The 22,927-nt window shown below is 43.0% G+C and overlaps 1 protein-coding gene across 2 annotated transcripts; it reads left to right on the top strand.

Moving 5' to 3' along the window:
* The first annotated feature begins 882 nt into the window (after positions 1-882).
* On the top strand, positions 883-22,831 carry DHCR7 (7-dehydrocholesterol reductase). 2 transcript variants are annotated; one of them, XM_083464290.1, is made up of 8 exons: positions 883-901; positions 12,485-12,588; positions 14,204-14,426; positions 15,121-15,208; positions 17,344-17,557; positions 18,441-18,645; positions 19,265-19,396; positions 19,954-22,831. In XM_083464290.1, exons 2-8 carry the CDS (start codon positions 12,491-12,493, stop codon positions 20,416-20,418), a joined length of 1,425 nt encoding a protein of 474 aa, XP_083320416.1. In that variant the 5' UTR covers positions 883-901; positions 12,485-12,490; the 3' UTR covers positions 20,419-22,831. The 2 variants fall into 2 exon arrangements, with proteins under 2 accessions (XP_083320416.1, XP_083320417.1); XM_083464291.1 differs by lacking the exon at positions 883-901 and adding an exon at positions 947-1,057.
* Positions 22,832-22,927: the final 96 nt, after the last annotated feature.

The raw sequence follows: 22,927 nt of genomic DNA on the forward strand, positions 1-22,927 counted from the left end.
TACAGCCATTGTTCTCCCCATGCATTTGTCTAACTTACTTACAAAGCCATTCGAGCCGATAGCCACCACATATTGTGGGAGAGAATTCTGAGGTTTAGCTGTGCATTGCATGAAGATGTGCTTTGTCTGGGAAGGAGGTTATTAGCACGTTGGTGGGGGTGGTATGTACAGTAAGGTTACCAGATGTCCCCGTTTCCTGGGGACAGTCCCTGGATTTACAAATCAGTCCCCACGCAAAATCCTATCATTCCTACTGAAGTTGAAAAGTGTCCCCGGATTCATTGAAAAAAATCTGATAACCTTAATGTACAGTAATTTGTGTCCTCATGTTGATCATTTATATTGTGAACTGCCCTGTGATCTCCAAACAAATAATGCTTTATTTGGTCTTCCCTGAATCGTCCAACATTCAGCTTCATCAGACGTTCTCGTGTCCTAATATTTTCAAAGAAGCCTGTTCACCTTTCGTGTCCTGTCTTATTTGTTTCCAGCGCCCTACTTTTAAGTGCCAGATACTGCAACATTTTTTCCTCCTATAGGAATTTCTCTTGTCCCTTGACCATTTCATCTGCCCCTTTCCTGAAACTTTTCGGGATTGCAAGCCTTTTTCTCATTCCTAGAAAATGCCACACCAAGAAGCATGTTTTTCTTAGTGATTTGCAACACGTGCAAGGAGGCTTCCGTTGGATTTCCCACATTCGTTTTTATGCACACCACGGCCAAGCCGCTCGCTCGCTCGTGCGCGCGCGCGCTCTTTATCAACAAAGCGTTTCTTCCTCCGCTTCGCAATATTCATCAGGCGGCTGCTGCCATGGTGACTGGCATCGGCTCAGCTGATGGCTTGAGGCAGATGCACCAATCCAGCGGTGAAGCACGGGATGATGCTGAACAAACCCGGCAGGTGATTGGGCAGTGGGTGAAGGGTGCTATTTTTAGGGGGCGTGGCAAAGATAGGAGGGTGAAGGGGGCGGGAGGGGAAGAGTGAGCCTTGAGCCCTCGGCGCTGGAGCGAACAAAAGCGTCCCTTGTTCGCGGGCGGCTGCACAGCAGCGGCGCAGGTAAGTGGGGGGGATCGGTTTCTGGAACCCGAAGCGAAATGGGATATTGGAGTGAATCGGGGTCTCGGTAGCGAAGCAAGCAGAAAATAAATAGTTTTGCATGCTATTAATAAAGCGGCGCCCGCCTTGGGTGGTTTTCCGGCGATGAGAAGGTGCACGTCGCGGTTGTTGGGAGTTAGAGAGAGCGGACAACAGGTTTCATATGCTCTAGGTATAAAAAAAGCGGAAATTGAATATGTTTCCTATAACGTCCCTTCGTTTTAACACTGGCACTAGGTATGAAGGGGGTCATTTTAGGCTCCTGTTAACGGTGGCCAGTTTTATCTCTAGGCTGCAATGGCTTGAATTCCATTTTATTTTCTTAACTTTGCATCCTACCAATGTAGTGGGGGGGATTGTAGAGTTGAAGCAATAATGCCGTCTGCTCTTTAAAGAAAAGAAAGACCTTGTGTGTTTGCCAAGCCAGAATACATAACAGGTTGGTATACCGGTAACTAAACAGAGCCCCCCTTTTTTTTCGACCTTCTTTTGAACGGAGTTCAAAGTGTTCAGCATCTGACTGGTTGACGACCTGTGCACCGAGATAAGCCTGCATATCGTGCAGATTGCTTAACGTCCTTGTGGATGAAACAGACCTCTAACATGTTCACTATTGTAGTCCTGGGAGGGGAGGCAGGGCGGCATTCTGCTTGAGGGGCAGCTTCTGAGGCAGGCGAAAAATGCTATTGTTATACTTGCATCTACATAGCTTTCACCCCCATGCGGTTTAAAATTATGAACAACTGTGGGGGTGAGGCTTACTCTCAAGCAAGTTTTGGACCATGACCCTGGTTCAAGAATCCACCCTGTACTTAAATTTCCCCTAGCATCCTTGGGCTCGTCGTGCTCCCTGGGTTGTTGTACAGATAAAGGTGAATTCGGTAAATGTACTAAACTCTTTGGAAGAAGTGTGGGAATGAAATCCTCCCATTATGCAACAGTAATTCCCTCAAGGTGTATTGAAAGAAAACTAGCTAAATGGAAACTTACTCTCTTCTCCCCTCCCGATAAGTGAACAAGATTTCCTTGAGATAGGTAGAGTGTTTGGGGATATATATATTAGTGGGACTTTTCTCTGCGAGTCCCTGGTCTGCAACTTATTGGATTTGGGGCATGTTTTGAAGTAGAATGTCAGTAGCATTGACTCTTACCTATTCATTTACATCAGTACCAGTAAAAGTTCCCAAGGAGGAAGGTGTCTTTTGAACAGTGGCTCTTTCTTAATCTCGGATGCTCCTTGTGGAGGAGAAGGGGAGAGAATGGGTAATTTTAGGGCAGGGGTAGGCAACCTAAGACCCTGGGGCCGGATGCGGCCCAATCACCTTCTCAGTCTGGCCTGCGGACGGTCTGGGAATCAGCGTGTTTTTACATGAGTGGAATGTGTGCTTTTATTTAAAATGCATCTCTGGGTTATTTGTGGGGCATGGGAATTTGTTCTTTTTTTTTTCTTTTCAAAATCTAGTCCTGTCCACCACATGGTCTGAGGGACGGTGGACCGGCCCACGGCTGAAAAAGGTTTCTGACCCCTGTTTTAGGTACCATTTTTGTCTTGAGAGTGACCTAGGAGCATAACAGTAGGAAAGGTCACACTCGTGCTGCTCACTCTAAGGAGAAGGAATTGTAAAAGCCAATAAAAAGTACTTGAGTGTGTAATAAATGTGTGTCCTTGAGAAGATATCTGTGCTGGAAGCCCTGAGGCTCAGATAAAACTCCAAGGTTGGCATTCTCCACTGTATGTTAAAGATTGGACAAAAAGAAAATGAGATGTTCCTAACAATTGTACATTGGAGGTAGGCAATCTTATAATTTGTTTTTCAATGATGGCAGATCACTGGCCACTGTTCCTATATTATTCTATATAATAATGCTACCTAGAGCTTAGCAATAAATTACTTTTTTACACTACTGGTGGTATTGTGTACTGTATTCATGCTTGGACAAGATTAGATTTCTTTAAAATATTTTTTGCCATGTGCATTAATACTTGCTCCATTAAGTAACAATACGGTTAAGTAACAATGCTCCAGTTAAGTAACAATACATTGGTTTATGCAGTAGGGTGTTTCCTTTTCTTTACACTCAGGGCTGGTCTGAGCTCACCTTTTGAACTGTTCAAACCACACAAGTAAAACATAATCTACATCTGTTAAAACAACCTACTTTTGATATAGCTGTACTAAGTTGCCAGTTTCTTTCTTCTATGGTACCTGAGCTTTTAGGAATTAAGCAGTAGTCAAGCATTCAGCAGACACTCAGATCTAGAGAAGAAAATATTGTGCCTGTGGATTTTCTGCCTATCATAGACACAAGATTTCCTTGGTTTAATTCTGGTGCAAGTGAATTAGATCAGATAGCAATATAAAAATCTAGTTTAGTTTTGTCCACACATGGTGTGTGTGCAGGGGCCCAGATGCTTGCTGATACAGCAGATGGAATTGGTTGTTGGACAGAAGTAGAGATGGGTTATCAGTTTTCTTTTTTACTATCTATATGAGGATAAAGATGATTTGGGAGAGGAGCAACAGGTAATCTGCTTTATCCAGGGAGATTGCTTGTGTGTTGGATTGTACACTACAAATCAGGAGCATTGGTAGCTGCCACTTAGAAAGGTTTTGCCTCCTCCTGAGGCAAGCATTGGCTTAAGAGAGTACAAAAAGATGTTGAAATGGAAGTAGTTAGGTACTTCTTGTTGGGATTAGGAAAGCAGGAGGCTATTGATTGCTGCAGTATTGGTGACTCTGGCAACTTGTAGTTGTATCCATCTATCTGCAGGTCACTTGGGCTAAGGACTAAGTAGTTCTCAATTTGAAGATTATAAGCCCTAATCTTATCTTGGCACTTTTGTGTCCAGCCCTCTATCCTTAGTTGCTCTAACCAGCAGAGTTTAGTAAGGGTATGATCCTCGAAGGCATTTAGCCTATGCCAGCATCTCAGATAGGCTAGATCAATTCTGGCTGCTAGTGAGGGAAGGCCCAACTCATTTCTGTGGTGGGTCTCCTGATGTTCTGCCAGGAAGTCCCAAAAATCAGCCTCATAAATTTATTTTGTAGGACCTCTATTTCAGACCTAACACCAATTCCCAAAATCTCAGCCCGGTAGAGCATTTGGGCAATGATTTTAGAGACAGTGATCTTAATAGCTAGGTTTTTTAACTGGCCACCCTTTGAATGGAAGAACCTATATAGCTGCCCAGTAGTGACCAAATATTAGCTTAATTGCTTCCAGATGGTGTTTCCATTATGACTTTCCATCAACAAGTAATCCTAGATATTTAAATCTGGGTACTTGCTCAAGGGTGCAACAATCTAGAGTCCACCTGGACTTGGTAGTCCTCTTGCCAAATACAGTGACCTTGGTTTTATCATAGTTAATTTTTAGATGTTCGTTTTTACACAGCTGTCCAACTTAACCAGCACCCTCCTAAGTCCAATTTTATTCTGAGATAACAAAACTAAATCATTGGTGTAGAGCAGAATTGACAATTTACGATTCGCAAGGGTGGGGGCAGAAAAGGAGGAGGATTCCATATCAGGGATTAAATTATTTATATAGTAATTAAATAGGAAGGGTGCCAGTATACATCCTTGCTTGACACCTCTGTTAATTGTGATTCTTCTTCTTTGGCGATCACTTGTAGTTGAGTAAGATTGTCTTCCATAAACACAGTTTTAACAATGAGTCCTTAGGTGACTATGGAGGCCAATTCTGGATCCACATGTCCTTCCACAGTGGGGACATAGGTTTCTGGGCAGGAGTTGATCATGGTAAGGGTTTGCCAAGTGTGCTTTCCTTTTAGCGCGTTTCTCCCTTTCGTTCTGAGTTTGAGCATCTTCAAAGCCCATGACACCTTTGGTAAAGGCTGTTCTTCAATTGGAGCGCTCACAGGCCAGTGTTTCCCAATTGTCGGTGTTTATACTGCATTTTTTATATTTGCCTTGCTTTTAAGCCTCTTTTGTTGACCACCAGCATTATGCTTTCTATTTTTAAGTTTGGAATAGAGTAGTTGCTTTGGAAGACCACAATCAGGCATCTGCACAACATGACCAGTCCAATGAACCTGATGTTGAAGAATCATTGCTTCGACACTGGTGATCTTTCCAGTACACTGGCATTAGTTTGCCTGTATTCCCAAGTGATATGTAAAAAATTTCAAAGACACCGTTGATGGAATCTTTCAAGGAGTTGGAGATGGCGTTTATAAATGGTCCACATTTCACAAGCATACAGTAAGGTTGGTAGTACAATAGCTTTGTAAAAAAGCATTTTGGTTTCCCTGCGAATGTCCTGGTCCTCAAACACTCTGCACATCGGGAGAAAGCTGCACTCACAGAGCTCAGGTGATGCTGGATTTTGGCATCAGTGTTGACTCTTATGGAAAGATTACTGCCCAGGCAGGAAAAGTGATCAACATTTTCCAACGTTACACCATTGAGTTGGATTTGTGGTGCTGCAGAGGGGTTGTTTTGTGCTTTTTGGAGCAGCACTTTGGTTTTTTGGATGTTGAGTGATAGGCCAAACTTTTCGTAAGCTTCTGCAAACATATTTAGGATGGTTGGGAGGTCATCTTCTGAGTGTGCACACACTACGTTGTCATCAGCATACTAAAGCTCTAGGATGAAAGGTACAGTAACCTTACTCTTTGCTTTCAGCCTGCTCAGATAAAAGAGCTTTCCATCTGTTTAATATATGTTTTCTACTCCCGAGGGGAGTTTCCCTTTGACAAAGTGTAGGATCATGGCAATGAAAATAATGAATAGAGTTGGGGCAATAATGCAACCCTGTTTAACACCTGATCTCAATGTGAATGGTTCATTTTGAGAGCCATTGTTATCTGCGATTGTGGCCATCATATTATCATGGAGGAGCCGAAGCATGTTCACAAATTTATCTGGGCAGCTGATTTTCAGAAGGTCATTCCACAGGGCATTACGATTCACAGTTTCGAAGGTCTTAGTCAGGTCAATAAAAGCCATATAAAAAGGCTGGTTTTGCTCTCTGCATTTTTCTTGAAGCTATTGAGAGGTGAAAATCATGTCCACTGTCCCCCTAGAGGGTCAAAAACCATTTTGGGATTTAGGAAGGGTCACCTCAGATATTGTTAAGAGACGGTTTGCTAAGATCCTTACAAAAATATTGTCAGCCGCAGCTAATAAAGAGATGCCTTGGCAGTTTGCGCAATCTGTTCTGTCACCTTTTTTTTAAGAGATTGATTATTTTGGCGTCCCTTAAGTCTGCTGGGATCTCCTCTCCCAGATTTTTTTCATGAGCTTGTGAAGTTGTGCAAGTTCATTTCCACCCACTTTGAAGACTTCAGGCAGGTATCCCATCAGGTGCGGTGGCTTTGTTGTTTTTCATTTGATTAACAGCTGTACACAACTTACCCAGATTTGGAGATACTGCAAGCTCATCTGTAATTTGTTTTTGCGGAATTTGTGAGAGGACCTCAGCAGTTACGGGGGAGTTGCAGTTAAGGAGATGCTGGTAATGTTCTTTCCAGCACAGTGCAATAGCTTCTTTATCTTTACAGTGGTACCTTGGGTTAAGAACTTAATTCGTTCTGGAGGTCCCTTCTTAACCTGAAACTGTTCTTAACCTGAAGCACCACTTTAGCTAAGGGGGCCTCCCGCTGCTGCCGCCGCGCCACTGCTGCGCAATTTCTGTTCTCATCCTGAAGCAAAGTTCTTAACCCGAGGTACTATTTCTGGGTTAGTGGAGTCTGTAACCTGAAACGTCTGTAACCTGAAGCATGTGCAACCCGAGGTACCGCTGTATTTATATAGTAATTAAATAGGAAGGGTGCCAGTATACATCCTTGCTTAACACCCTCTATTACAGAAGTACCTTTTTTTGCAACCAGGATTCGCTCCGAAGCCCCGGTCGCTGGCAGAAAAGGACGCTGGACAGAGCGCCGCGTCTGCGCACGCGTGCCAAACCCAGAAGTAACCCATTCCGGTACTTCCGGGTTTGCCACAGACATTTGATGGAATGGGCACTCGACGAGGCGGACGCTAGACGATTTGGAATTAGCAGGGAGTTCAATCCTGCTGCTTTGCCTTGTGCCCCTGGTGGGAGGATTGCAGGAATATGCAGCCAATGCAGGATTTCACTCCTGCCTGCCAATCAGCATCAGGAGTGATGTCAGTGACTGAACATGGTTTGAAGGAAATTGCCTCACACCCAGATTGAACCCCCTCTGCTCTAGAGCATGGACAAGTCCCTGTATCTGAAGTGATACAGAATTCAACCAGAATTCTAATACTTTCTTCTGTAAAATGTGTAGAATGACTCCAGAGCAAGACTAGAGGAAGCTGACATTGAAAATGTGCGCAAATATTGTTGAAGCAGACCTCAAACTAGTAGCAGTCAGCTGTGAGCCAGAAAGTCCCTGTATTTGCTATAGCAATGAATTATTTGGGGTTGTTTCATGCAAGTCACTCTCTCTTGACTTCAAACACAGCTAAACACTATGTAGAGGCTAAATATTTATTAGTTATAAGTTTTTTATATTTCACAACTTCTTTGCTGACTAATAATTAGTTTGGCAGTTTACAAAACATAACTATCTGGACAGGGTTGTTTCTACTCTGTAAATAATGTACCAAGCGGAAACATGCATTTCTATGTTTGATCTTACATCATTTGTTTTGTAACCTTAAAAATTGGACAAAGAAAGAGGAAGTGAAGAGCACGCACTGTTGCTTATATTTTTAGACTTGTTTAAATGGGTCATACTAGATAGCTCACTTGGTTAGGGTGTGGTGCTGCTAAACATCAAGGTTGCAGGTTCAGTCCAGCTGCATATTCTGCAATGCAGAAGGTTGGACTAGATGATTCTCAGGGTCCCTTTTAACTCTATGATTCTATGAAATGGAGAACTTTTTGTTTTTACAGTCAAGCAGTGTATAAATTTTATTAAATACATGCATAAGGCACCCGTTGCCCTTGCATTTCAGAACAGCTACTGCAGACAGAGAGAAGCAAAGTACAATGGAACCTCTGTTGTCAAACATCTCGGCTGCCAAACATTTCGGAAGCTAAACGCCGAAAACCTGGAAGTGAATGCTTCTGTTTTTGAACACGCCTCGAAAGTCGAATGGCTTCTGAGGCACATTTCTCCATTTTCTCCATTCACCTTGCTGACAGCCCTTTGATCTTCAGTTTTCGAACATTTCGGAAGTTGGAACGGACTTCCGGAACAGATTCCGGAACAGAAAACTGAGGTCCCACTGTACAGTGGTACCTCGGGTTACATACGCTTCAGGTTACATACGCTTCAGGTTACAGACTCCGCTAACCCAGAAATAGTACCTCAGGTTAAGAACTTTGCTTCAGGATGAGAACAGAAATCGTGCTCTGGCGGCGCGGCGGCAGCAGGAGACCCCATTAGCTAAAGTGGTGCTTCAGGTTAAAAACAGTTTCAGGTTAAGAATGGACGTCCAGAACGAATTAAGTTCTTAACCCGAGGTACCACTGTACTGTACTGGAAACCACAGGAGGAGAGAGGGTTCTTGTGCTCCAAACCTGCTTGCTGGTTTCCTATAGGCCACTGTTCAGCCACTGTAAGAACCGGATGCTAGACTAGATGGGATGTTGGCCTTCTCAAACAAAAATGGAGGGGAAATAATGTTAGTTAATTATCACACTGAAGTGTCCCATCCCTTTCAATAATGAAGTGTCCCATCCCTTTCAATAATGAGATTTTTTGAGATAACTCATATATTTATTTAAGAATATCAGATTGGTTTTGTATTAAGATACAGTAGGAATCTTGAAAGGTTTCTATAACAGGATGTGTTACATTGTATGATATTCTTGTATTATCATTTGGAGTTCATATAGCACATGTAATGTTTATATTAATTGGATAATATATTTAATTAATAAATAAAAACAACCAGACACTTTTTGAGGGTGTTATGGAAGAGGGCCATTTTTAAAATTTTGCCTCACGTCCTTCCCTTGGGCTGGAACTTACATAACCCTGTATATAATATAACCTTATATATTGATCTTATATATCCCAGTTATAATGAAGATTCCCTGACACTTTCTGGGGCAGCCCAGTCAGATGGGGAGCATGTAAATAATAAATTATTATTCTATTAGCTCTCGCAACTGAAAGTTTTATAGTAGGCATGGGAACCTTTTTTAGCCTGAGGCTTGTGTCAGATGAATCCAGAGATGAAACAGGGCAAGAGCAACAAATGTGTCTCCTACTTTTTACAGTGACTCATTCCAGCTGTACAAAAACTGGCATGTTTACACATTCACAAACAGGTATTTCTTCAACCAGGCAAGCAAGAGGGATTATTGTTGTTGAAGAGCACATTCTAGTCAGGCAAAACCATTCTGTGTTCCTGAGTAAGGTCTGGGAAGTGCTAGATGGACTTGGAGGTTTCCTACCTGTTAGACAGCTTTCAGAGCCAGGTTTTGACAGACCTTTGTGGGAAGAGCATACTGAATGCCTTGCTGTTCAAAACACGCAACATAGATGATATTAAGAACACAGTCAGTTTATGATGGTGCTGGATGTTTCAGAATAAAGGGTGTGGTTTTAGAGGTGTGTTGATTCTTAATTATGAAGAGTTTTGTAGATTAACACCCAGTGCCTTAATCTTCCCTGTAAACAATTGGGACCCAGGGCAGATTTTGGAGCCCTGGTTTAACACACTGTGTACCATCCCAGCAAGGTAATGTTGTGCCTGTGCTAACTGAAGCTTTGGAACCTGGGAAGACTAGCACCACATCACCTATCCTATATTATTTTTAAAATGACCAGGCTGGGTTCATTTTGTTCGGAGACCACCTGATCTCAAAACAGTAGTTTAGAGTGAAGCTGATCACCTCAATGACGTTGCAAGTAATATATGCACTGGAGTCCAATCAATGAGATCCAAAATAATTGTGAAAAGGTGGCCTTTGGGAGAGAAGCTCATTGTTCACCAGTGAAGGGGGTAATAAAATTACCCTCTTGAAGTTAGCAGTCCTAGATAATTTAAGTTACTAAAGTCTAAACTCTTTATACACGAGGAAAAAAAACGAGAGAAGGTTGAATTCAGTATTTAAAAATTCACATGAAAACAGTTTGTTATAAGATGGAGGTTTTAAGGGCTTTTTTTCATTTTTATGCACCTTTCAGGAAGCTTTTTTTGTACCACTCGTTATTAACTGCATTCAGTTTTGGCATTAAGACCTCTTTTTGTAAGGATGTTTTTGGTCAGTTGGGTCAACTTTTAATTCATAAGCTGTTGTCTTGCTTTGGCTTAAGAAATACGTAAAGAAAAGAAGAAGTAAAGACAAAAGGTGTCTACAAACCTGTGTGCACCATTATTTTATTTGAAATTTTCCTTCTTTAACTACTATCAGCTGTAGCCAACAAGCCACAGATAGAGGAAGACTTGAATTGAAGATGGAAGCCTGTTATGTGTGCATAATCCATTTTGGGTTGTAGCAATTGGCCTAGTGGGAAACTGTAGGGTACTTTTATTTCCTTGGAGCTTGCTTGGGTAAATTTATTGTTGTTATTTGCATTCATATCCCATCTTTTCCTCCAAGATAGTCAAGGTGGTGTACATGGTTCTCCCCGCTTTATTCACCACAATCCTGTGAGGCTGAGAGGCGGTGACTTGCTCAAGATCACCCAATGAGTGTCTTGGCTGAGTGGAGATTCGAACCCTGGTCTCCCAGGTCATAGTCTGTCACTCCAATCACTGTACCACACTGGTGGAAACCTAGTATTTTCACTTTTATATGTGGAAGTCTTTTTTAAGAGCAAAGACTGCAGAATTGTTTATGGTGAGTTCCAGCATTTCTTTTTCTAGAAAAATAGCACTGCTTGGAACTATATTGTGTTGGGCAGGTTAAGGTTTGTTTAGCAATGACAGCCTCAACAAACCATTAAATGTCAGACTTGGAAATATGTAGTATACAATGGTACAGTGTAGTACAAGCTTGGGCTTGTTTATCTGTACTTTAGAGCTTTGTTTTCTGCATTTGTATGCGAGGACCTTTTTGTTAAAAGGTCACTGATTTTGTTAAAGGCAAAGGGAGCCTTGCATTTTGTAGCTGTCAAAACTGTGTGATGCAGCAGTGAGCCAGAACAATGCAAACATAGTGGCATAATCCTGAGTATTGTAAAAGCTGTTTGGAATGACAGCAGTGGATGTAGTCGTCGTCTTCTTCTTTGGCGATCACTCATAGCCGAGTAAGATTGTCTTCCATAAACACGGTTTTAACAATGAATCTGTAAGTGACTGTGGAGACCAATTCTGGATCCACACATCCTTCCCCAGTGGGGACATTGGTTTCCGGACAGGAGTCGATCACAGTGTGGATTTGCCAAGTGTGCCTTCCTCTTAGCACGTTTCTCCCTTGCATCCTGAGTTTGAGTGTCTTTAAAGCCCATGACATCTTTGGTAAAGGCTGTTCTCCAACTGGAGTGGATATAGTAGGCCTCTGCAAAACAGCTGTGGGCTAGGCCCAGGGCTTCCAAAACGATTAGTGGCAGAAGTACTGCAGGGACTCTCCAGGCTGCTGCTTGGGTCTGATCCTATCTATTTTGGTTCCACGTTTATGATCTCTAGCACACATACAAATGCAGGAAGCTGTGCCTCATCTGAGAGGTCCCCTGCAGCTTGCTGCTGTGTTCTTCTGGTCTCTTTCATGTTGGCCAAATTTTGCCAGTTCCTCTCCCCCACCCTCCACAGCTCTCCACATCCCCTCCTGCACAATGTTTGAGATTTTCAGGGAGTTCTGAGGTCTTCAGTATGTGGGGAAGGCCTGTCGTGCAAGCAGAACTCTACTCGGCCTTCTCTGAATCCTAAACATGGCAGTGTGTGTAGGATATTCTCATAGACGTGTCTCTTAAGAAATTCCATATGGGCATGAGGAGAGCCTAGCCCAGGGGTGCAGAACTTGTTAGGCTCCATGGACCAGATCCTGATCAGGGGGCCCCCACCTGTCAAAACCCCTTTCACTCTGGAGTGAGATCCGGCTGAAGGGGGAGAGAAGTCTTAAGCCCAAACTTGCTGTGATTTTAAAGAAGGAGCAGGAGATTTGCAAAGGACTTTGCTAGCCTTTGGGAGACCCACCCCACCCCAGCTTTAAGATTGCCAGCACCTAATGTTGTGGGAAGTGCCAGGAAAAGGCCTGCAAAAAAATCCAATGCTTGGGAACTCTGGTGGCTTATTTATGCTGTATTGATATAACATGAAATTCATGCTTTGTAGACAAATGCTAACTATTATTTCCCCCTGCAAATAAGATAGCAAACTCTGATTTGCCATAGTCAAGCAGAAGAAGTTAGTGTAAGTCACAGAATTTCGGGCAGGGGTGTGTTATTGTTTTGCACTCAACAGTTTATGAATTTCCTATCGTCTCTCCCTGTAGGTTCCAATGGCTGCCTGTCGGCAAACACAGTTTTCTGAAGGAGGAAAAAGTAAATCCGTAATGAATGGAGCTGGAACCTCTCAAGGACAATGGGGGAGGGCCTGGTAAGAGAATCCTGCCCTAACATAGTTTTAGGTGCTATATAAAAATTGCTTCCAGTACTGCAACATGAAGAAGTGTCAGATCATAAGGCTGGAAGGCTGTGTTTTAGAGGTGATGTAGGTCCAACCCATTCTCCAGAGCAAATTACGGCTCCACTTCAGATTAATGTCTTCATTTCCTTTTAGATGCATTGTTTTATGTGTATCAAAAGTTAGCTGTGTACCAAAGAAAGCAAGAAATTGACTCAAAAGCCTCTTTTGGAAACCTGTTGGGAGACATCCTCTCTAACTGGTATAGTTTGAGATAGTCTGGAAGCTGAGAATACAATTAAAATTTTCAGAAGTTGCCATACTTGAGGCAGTGTTGGATTTTTATGTATCAATGCAATCCTCATGATTAAGGCATTCAACAGATTATTGATCTTCCTGTACTGGAAGTTTTTAGAACATGGATGGGCAACCTTTTTGTATGCACATTCCCTCAGGGATAATTGCTCGGGGGGGTATTAATATGCCAGCAGTGACCAGGGCCAGAATGGGAGGGCAGAGCAGGGACACCCCCATCTCTCTCTTTCTCCTCATGCAGAAGGATTGTGGGGAGAGAAGCAGATTCCTCTTTCCAGAGGCCTGAACTCATTGCTTGCAGAGGGCTTTTGGACCTTACACTGAGGGCTGCACGTGGCCTTAGGTTACCTAGGCCCGTGTTAGAGGGGTTATCTATTATATGAGTTGGATCCTAAGCAGGAAGGTCAGGGAGGTGTCTTGTGCTAAGTTAGGTTCATTGAATACATGGGTTAATTGTTGGGATGCAGCCAAGGAATTGGGGGGCAATTGGCAGGCCCCCAGCTGGCCCCAGCCCACCAGCCAGTGTGCCAGGCGATCTCCAGTCCTCGGATCAGCATGAAACTGTGACCCTAGCTTCAAAAGCCTTCAGAAGCTGGGCACACACACTCAGCAGAGTAAAACGCTGCACAACAGAAGTGGCATGGAGAGGCTGTGTTGAGCATATTTACAAGCAGTTTTTCCAGCATACATCATGACGAAAGAAAAACATGTCTTCTCCCCTTCATGTCCAAAGCAAGACAGCAAAACAAAAGCTATACACAAACGGAAGTTCCCAGCAAGCTGTGCTGGACTGTAAACAGACATGTGACACACAACAGTCTCATGCCTGTCCCTTAAGGTGGAACGGAATATTCTAACAGTAATATGCAGGTGTTTATGAACAAGAAACAGAAAGGTACCCCTAGTAGGGTTATTTGGAGTCGCAGATCTGGGATCAATGCCAAAATAAATATGGTGGGAGCAGGCCCATTTCTAGAAGTAAAGAGAAAATAGATGCGGGATGCTGAACCTTCCCCCAAATATGTCACTTAACTCCTTGAAATTTGTCCCTTGCTATGGCTTTTCAGAGGATGCAAATGCTGGAAGTGAGCCTAGGTGAAATAAGTTGATATGGGTGTGTGTAGGTTGGCTGGTTTTGCAAATTCTACTGTCATCCTTGAGACCCCGAGCACTGCACAATAAACAAATTATTTATCTCTGTGTCTAAATCAGGCCATAATCAAAGCAGCAGCATCTTGCAACTATTCGGTTTCTTGTTTCTCTTACGTTTCAGGAAAGTCGACTGGTTTTCCTTGGCGTGTATCATCTTTCTACTCCTATTTGCACCCTTCATTGTATATTATTTCATAATGTCATGTGATCAGTACAGTTGTTCTCTAACTAAGCCAGCCATTGACTTGGTGACGGGGAAAGCCAGTCTCTTGGATATCTGGCACAAGACACCACCATTGACTTGGAAAGCTGCGACCCTCTATGCTTCTTGGGTAATTTTCCAGGTATGTGCCTTGAGGCTTCTCTGTTAGAATCCAATAGGGCATAGGTAAGGCAGTCTCAGGTATGTGATCAAAACTGAGCTTTTCTGATTACAAAACAGTATTTTATTGGTAGAATCAAAGCTCACACATGAAACTAGGGAATATAACTATCCATTATTATCCTGTGAATGATATTGGCAACAACCCAAGACTCTGGGATTCAGCATTCTGTCACCACCCGATTTGCATCAACTGTTAAGACCCCTGGCTTTCTGGACCTGTGTGTGATAATTTTACTGCTGACCCGTTTTCATTTGTATTGCTGTTTCCAGTACTGTCCTCCCACTCATGTTCTACATACATACACACACCAAATACAATTACTGAGTCATTAGAAAGACTGTAGGTACATAAGAATTTACACAGGGAGAAGAAATGTAGATAACATAGAATAATGCCTGAAACTGCAGGGAGTAGAAATTATCAAGGTAGGATTTGGAAGAAAAAACACAACTGTCAGAAATAAGAGCATTGAGAACACGAGCCAAAATTACCCATCCTTCATAACTACCTGACAGTTCAGAAATCATTTAACGTTTTTTATAACGAAGATTCCTGCATTGTAGGGGGGTTGACTAGATGACCCTCAGGGTCCCTTCTGACTCTACAATTCTTTGATTCTAAGATGCTTCTGACAAATTAATTTTTGTTACAGGTATTTTTGTACATGCTTCCTGACTTTTGTCACAAATTTCTTCCTTATTTTCGAGGAGGAGTGCATGAAGGGGCTGTCACACCCGCTGGTAAGCTCATTTTTGCCAATACTTTTTCTTCACAAGGCTTTTTAGCATCGCCAAGAAATATGGGTCAGGGAACAATGATGGCATGGGCTACTCTTCTTGTTTCATGTGCAGAGACCTAAAAAGGCAAACTCAACCCACTAAGTGTGTTGCTTTTGTGATGCAGGAGAAAAGGCATTGTTTACAACTAAACCCCAAAGAAATTCTTAGAATGTGGGATCTGTGTCTTTCAGCTGCTTAGATTTTGCCCCTCGGAGGGTTGTATGAAGTCAGTATGGGGTAGTGGTTAGAGTTGTTGTGAGGATAAGGGGGTGGGGGGCGGCATAGAACCATGTCTATCACCTTGAACTCCTTGCAGGAAAGTTGCGACAGTTGCAATCAATCAATCAATTTCTACAGTGAAGTGTATACATGCTTGGGCATGCTGCATTGTACTATAAAAACCCTTTTGACTCTGCAAAAGTGATTCACATGCAACAGGCCTCCAGCTCAATGCCAACTGATCCCAGGAAGCTTGACAGCAGAAAATCTACGAAGTGCTAAAGCAGCGGCAGGGAGCCCAAGGTCTACATTACCTCAAGGGTAACCTTCAAAGAGGCCAAATGCCAGTGATGGGTAGGGCCAGAAGCAAAACGTGGGTGGGTTCCTAGCAGGGACGCGGACTTATAAAAAATATTGGGGGGGCCCGGGAAAGCTCATGAATAATAAATAAGCTCATGAATATGCAAATAAAGTGGCTCCGGCCCTAAATAGGGCAAGCCACGCCCCCCAGCCAGCCAATCGGCTGGCTGGGAGGTGTGGCCAGTTGGGATTCCCCTGTTCTCGCGGGGGCCAGGAGGAAGGAAATTCCCCCCGGCAGTGCCTTGGCAGTGGCGGTGGTGCTGCGAAGCAGCGAGGCAGGAGCCCCCGCCCCCGGGGATTCCCTAATCTCGCGGGGGACGGCCGGGGCTCTCCGACTAGGGCGCGCGGCTGGCTGGCTGGCTGGCGAGGGAGCAGGTGGGGAGGAGGCGGGGGACGGCGGCGGCGCTCTGCTGGAAGGGCGCCCGAGATTATTGGGGGGGCTGAGCCCCCCAAAAAAATTTTTTGAGGGGGCTCGAGCCCCCTCAGGCCCCATGGAGTCGGCGCCTATGGTTCCTAGGCAAAATGTGGTTGGAGCAATAGGTGTCGCTTACCTTTGTGAGGCAGGCTACATTCCAACCACACAAAAATGTGATGTTGCTACACAAACACACCCTTTGTTCGCATACATCCTACATCCAGGCAAGCAAGAGGCAGTATCATAGTTCAAAGGCATGCTCCAGACAGGAAGGATTGTGGTCTAGGGTGTCCCATGGGCCAGATGCAGAGACCAGAGGACCACGTTCGGCCTGTGGGTTTGAGGTCTGTGTCAAAAGCTCAATTACAAGGTCCCCGATAAAAATGCAAGTAGCATTCCACAAAGCTAACAAGACATCCATCACTTGGGAAACGTTTTCTCTTCATCAAGGTCATCCTAATATTGGCTGAATTTCCGAGAGCATCCTAATGTCAAATTAAGGATTGAGAACTAAACCAATGCATATCACAGACAAGGAATGTAACCTAAGAACATCTCTGCTGGATATATCCAATCCAGCATCCTGTTTGCAAAAACAGCCAGGCACATGCTTCCAGGAAGTTCACAAGCAGGACATGAGAAACACAGGATTCCTGTTTCTTTATGTGTTTGTTAAACATGGAGGTTCCATTTGGCTATCCTGGCTAATAGTAGTTGATACTCAATTTTACAGAAAATAGGCTGATGCTTTGTTTAGCATTTTATTGTCAAGCGTTCACCATTCTGAGAACTCTTGCGAAAGGGCAGTCTACAAATACATCTGGGTACACAGTTGCCCATGTTGTACTATTGGAACAGGTTGGGATAGTGGGTGATTTTTAAAATGTTCCACTACATTCAAAGCAGATTCATAAAAATAGACTGGGTAGGATGAGCTGGTTCCTCCCCACTCCAAAACTCTATGCTATGAAGACATGCATCACTTTATGAAAACAGGGTACAGAACTGCAAAGTTCACAACCACTGGATATCACACTGACTTCCCTACCTCTTTGTCAAGTGCCATCACTAAACTGGACCATGCAACTCTCTTCCCTTTCAGGCGCAGTACTCAAATATGAGGTCAATGGACTTCAAGCCTGGCTTATCACGCACATACTCTGGTTTGCAAATGCTTACCACTTCCACTGGTTCTCGCCCACCATCATTTTTGACAACTGGATTCCTCTCTTGTGGTGTGCAAATATCCTGGGCTATGCCGTTTCCATATTTGTAATGATAAAAGCCTACTATTTCCCCACTAATGCAGAAGATCGGTATGTTGGCATTGCATATATTACTACATCTATGGTGTTTGCACATTTGATCAGCATTTTTCATTCTGATAAATAAAACAAATCAATCCAGTAGCAACCTACTTTTGCTTTCCCACTTGACATCCTAGATGCAGGAATCTAATATTTGTCCGTTATAGCATACAACCATGTATGCTATTAGACTAGTCAGTAAGTACAGTGGTACCTCAGGTTACATACGCTTCAGGTTACAGACTCCGCTAACCCAGAAATAGTACCTCGGGTTAAGAATTTTGCTTCAGGATGAGAACAGAAATCGTGCTCCGGTGGCAGCAGGAGGCCCCATTAGCTAAAGTAGTGCTTCAGGTTAAGAACAGATTCAGGTTAAGAATGGACCTCCGGAACGATTTAAGTACTTAACGTGAGGTACCACTGTAATTAAGGGACGCAGGTGGCGCTGTGGGTTGATCCACAGAGCCTAGGACTTGCCGATCAGAAGGCCGCGGTTCGAATCCTTGCGATGGGGTGAGCGCCCGTTGCTCGGTCCCTGCTCCCGCCAACCTAGCAGTTCGAAAGCACATCAAAGTGCAAGTAGATTAAAAGGTACCACTCTGGCGGGAAGGTTAACGGTGTTTCCGTGCGCTGCTCTGGTTTGCCAGAAGCTGCTTAGTCATGCTAGCCACATGACTCAGAAGCTGTACGCCGGCTCCCTTGGCCAATAAAGCGAGATGAGCGCCGCAACCCGAGTCGGTCATGACTGGACCTAATGGTCAGGGGCCTCTTTACCTTTACCTTTTACCACTGTAATTATGTGCCTTTTAAAAGAATTTTCTCTATATCATGTTTTGAAATTGATTTTAGATTAATCTTTTCAATTTTTTGTATCTGTTTTAAACAATTTTAGCAAATTCACTGGTAACTTCTTCTACGACTTCATGATGGGGATTGAATTTAATCCTCGTTTAGGAAAGTGGTTTGATTTCAAACTGTTCTTCAATGGCCGCCCAGGCATTGTAGCATGGACTCTGATCAACCTCTCTTATGCAGCGAAACAACAAGAATTATACGGACAAGTAACTAACTCAATGATACTTGTCAATGTCCTCCAGGTAAGCCAAGACCTTGTTAAATGCCAAGTGAATGTTAATGCTCTGAATATATAAATTGATGGAATTTAGGATCTAATAGGTGCTCCATATATCTAGCTTCATCCCCTTGCTCCTGCTTACATTTATATCCCAACTTTCTTCCATCATGGAACTCAAGGTAGCGTACATGTGATTCCCAGTCACTCATCCAGGTGCTGAGCAGAACAAGATCTGCTTTACTTCAGCAAAGTGGTGACCTCATGTGCCTTCAGGCTAAAACTTGTAGCCCATAATCAGTATAAGTTAATGAGTTCTGATCTTAGTGCGGTAAAGGATTATGGCTCACATAAGTGTGCATGTGTGTGCCCATCAAGTTTAGGGGCGAGCTATACTTTCAAATATTGGAAGTTTGATTCTCTGAAGTGTAGAGTGCCTAGAACTGCATTTTTGTCAAAAACTTTTATCCCATCTCAAATAAGAGAAAATTTGTAAGATGAGGCTCAGCAGAAGCAACCAAAAGAAGCCTGATGTGACTATACTGCCAAAATCTAGCGATTTAAGCATTTAAATTTTCAAGGAAGGATTTCACAGTTGTCCATCTATGGCTAGCCCGAGTGATCTCTGTTGTGTTCTTTTTCAGGGTATATATGTTTTGGATTTTTTCTGGAATGAAGCCTGGTATTTGAAAACGATGGACATCTGTCACGATCATTTTGGATGGTACCTGGGCTGGGGAGACACTGTTTGGCTTCCTTATCTCTATACACTGCAGGTATTTTCATATGTTCATGATGTGAAATTCATGAATCCCTAGAAACAGTAGTAACAACAGTGGCATTATTAGCTGCTACATTAAAGGTCCTGTTCAATTTTATTGACTGCTTTGGACACCTGCTGTGGCTCCTGACATCCCAAACCAAATACATTTATATCCTGCCCCCTTTCCCCCCCTAAGAAGCAGGATACAAGTGGTCTCCTTCCATCCCATTTTATCCTTGCAGCAACTCTGTGAGGAAGATTTTGCTGAGAGGTAGTGATTGATCCAAACTCACCCAGAGAGTTGATGACGGAGTGAAGATTTGAACCCAGATCTCCCCAGTCCTCATCCAGCAGTCTGAACACTACACCATATTGGCTCTCATTATAACAAAGCGAGTCATCTGTGGCTTATCTATCTGTGTTATAGAGTATTCATCATAAGAGCAGCCCCCCCCCCCCCCGGCTGGCAACAGCTTCATTCTCTAGTATGGGCTCCTCTAACGAAAGCAGACAGGTACCAATTCTGTATAAACGTTTGCTTATGGGGTATGTTTCTCTCTCCTTCTTTAGGGATTATACTTGGTCTACCACCCTGTCCATCTGGCTACAAGCAGTGCAATTGGGATTCTACTATTTGGTTTAGTGGGCTACTATATCTTTAGAATGACCAATCATCAGAAAGATCTCTTTCGTCGTACAGATGGCAACTGTAAAATCTGGGGCAGGAAGCCCAAGTACATTGAATGCTCCTATACGTCAACGGATGGGATCAAACACCACAGCAAGTTGTTGACATCTGGCTTCTGGGGAGTGGCACGCCATTTTAACTATACAGGCGACTTGATGGGCTCCCTGGCATACTGTCTATGTTGTGGTTTTGAACACATTCTGCCTTACTTCTACATAATTTATATGACCATTCTTTTGGTTCACCGTTGCATCCGGGATGAACACCGATGCTCCAGCAAGTATGGCAACAATTGGAAGAAGTATACTGACGCAGTACCTTACCGGCTAATTCCTGGGCTCTTTTAAATGCTTGATTTCTCGACTTCAAAAGCTTTATGAACAGTTATCTTTTCAGTGCAGCAAGTTTTGAGGATCTAAAAAGCAGCACCTTTTTAGCGCACCTGATGAGACACGATATCTGTTAAGGTCATTGTGCCACTAAAATGATCTAACTTTTTTCAAGGTGTGGATTTTGTTTTGTTTTTTAAAAGTTCCCTGTCCTTGACCAACAAAGCTTCAGATTAAAAAGTTGAATCTTGAGGTGCATTCAGATTGACACCTTGGACACACACAGATTCCAAAGTGTGTACAGGGACAGGAATACATACACAAGCCCTGCCACCAGTGCCTTCATGGATCTTTCCCCCTGCCTGTCCTACCTGTCCTCATGTTGTGTGAGGAAGGTCTTGCATCTGCTTGAAAGTGCCTAACTAACTGCACATGATGGAAGATGTTTCTTCTCAACTTCACATGTTCAACTTCACAGAAGCCACCTGCAGACTTCCATTGGGCAACACAAGGGAGGTCCAGAATGGGGTGGTGGGCAAGATGCTCGTGAGAACTTTGGGGACAAGGTTTGCTTGTGTGCTGGCCACAAGGATGCTAGGGGGAGGGATTGAATGCACATCCATGCATCCATCTACACTTGGAACATTTGTGTGTGAACATGCCTCTGGTTGTAACTGAATCTACAATGTTACTTCACTCTGGGACACAACCCACAGGCAAATGACTGGCCCTTTAAAACTTCTATTCATTCCCCTGTGGTTTGAAGAGTGGTGATTCTTGATAGCTTCAATCAGAGTTTGATTGTTCAGGTCAGCTATAAATGAACAGAGATCCAGTTACAATATCATTTGATATCTGGTCTTCAGATAGGCTTATTGTAACTACATCAGAGATTCTGGAGCAGTAGTTAAGCTCTAAATGCATACTGGATAACGAAGGGACATGATTCTAAAACATGACAGCTGGGTTGGTAGAAGGTCTCTTATCAGTTCTGTTAATTGTGATAAAAATCACATTCTAGAAATGTGTTGGAATACTGCCCTCACTAATTATCATAGATGTTTTCTGCATACAAGTTCACCCTCTTATGGGAATGCATATATTTTAAGTGGGAATAGCAACACTTCTGCCTACCTTTTTCAAAATTGCATACTAGATGCAGATAGTTTACCACTTTAAGTTCCTGTTTGACAAGGAACCACCTAAGCCTAAACTTCATATGCAGTCTTTCCAGTAACACCTCTTGAGTATACAGCTTAATGTTAGGGTGAGGAAGACTAGCTGGTGATGGACATCAAGGCTTTACCCTATAGTTAAATGCAAAACTCCCTTGCCTGGCCCTAGATGGCTTTGATGCTTTCTGTTTACTGTGAAAACAGTGCTGGAATAGTGTCTTCACAAAATCAAATTCAAAGGTGAAGAAAGAAGGCAGAGTATTCTTCCCATTCATGCATTAAGTGACATAATGTAAAAATAAAGTGGAGTGTTTTCTTCTGTCCTGTCTTTTTAAATCTGCTCCCACCCAGCTATAGTGCCACGGAATTAAAGTTGCTTTATTTGCTTGCTTACCACATTTTTCACATGCAAGAATATATTTTTCGTAATTAGGAAAGCATAATTTTCACTTATGTACATAGCATAATAACAACAGTGGCTCACCAAGTCCACTGACAGATGGACAGATGGGAAACTGTTGGTCTGCTATGTAGAAATCAAGCATGTTTTTAATAAAAGGATCACCTTGATCTTCCAAAATGTTATCTTTTCCAGAACAGAATATCTTTATTGTTATAAATACAATACACTTCCCTGTGATTCATGAATAGTCTAAGCCCCAAGCACATTCAACTGATTTGTGTTGGATATTGGGTTGGATTCCACAAGCATAAGGCCTCTTCCCTGTACGCATGGACTTTTCTGAATTTAGTGCCAGTAAGTTTATGTAAGCACAGAGAATGCAAATCCAATAGTTTGCTTGTATAGGTAGAAGCAAAGCATTGTGCAGTATCTCACACAAGGTCTTACATGGTGAATGATGTGGAAACCAGATTTTTCATGCCGCATGCTTTGAAGCACACAAATGTACCATGCGTTATTCACAGTATTGCAGGTGCAGCTGGTGGCGCTCACGAGATGTTGTCATACTACAACACCCATCATCCATAACTGGTAGCTGGGGCTGCTGAGAGTTGTAGTCCATTAATTGGAGGGCATCAGGTTGGCTATTCCTACTATTGGTGGTGGTGCTAAGAAAATATCACCTTAAGAAATTGTAATGGAAAAATTATGGATCACCATAATTACTGGTTTATTTTATTTTTGTTTATTACCGGTATGTATTTTATGTTTCCATTTGTATTTTTATGTTGTGACCTGCCCTATGATCTTTGGAGGGTGGTATACAAATTTAATAAATAATTAATAATAATGTGATCAACTTAATTTTCTAAAACTACAATGTTACGAGGTGCATCTTCCCCACCTTTTGAATACTTGCTCTGTTTTATCTTGATCTGAACAACATCTG

This window comes from Podarcis liolepis (genome assembly GCF_965112155.1).
Source record: "Podarcis liolepis genome assembly, chromosome: 1".
NCBI classification, from domain to species: Eukaryota; Metazoa; Chordata; class Lepidosauria; order Squamata; family Lacertidae; genus Podarcis; species Podarcis liolepis.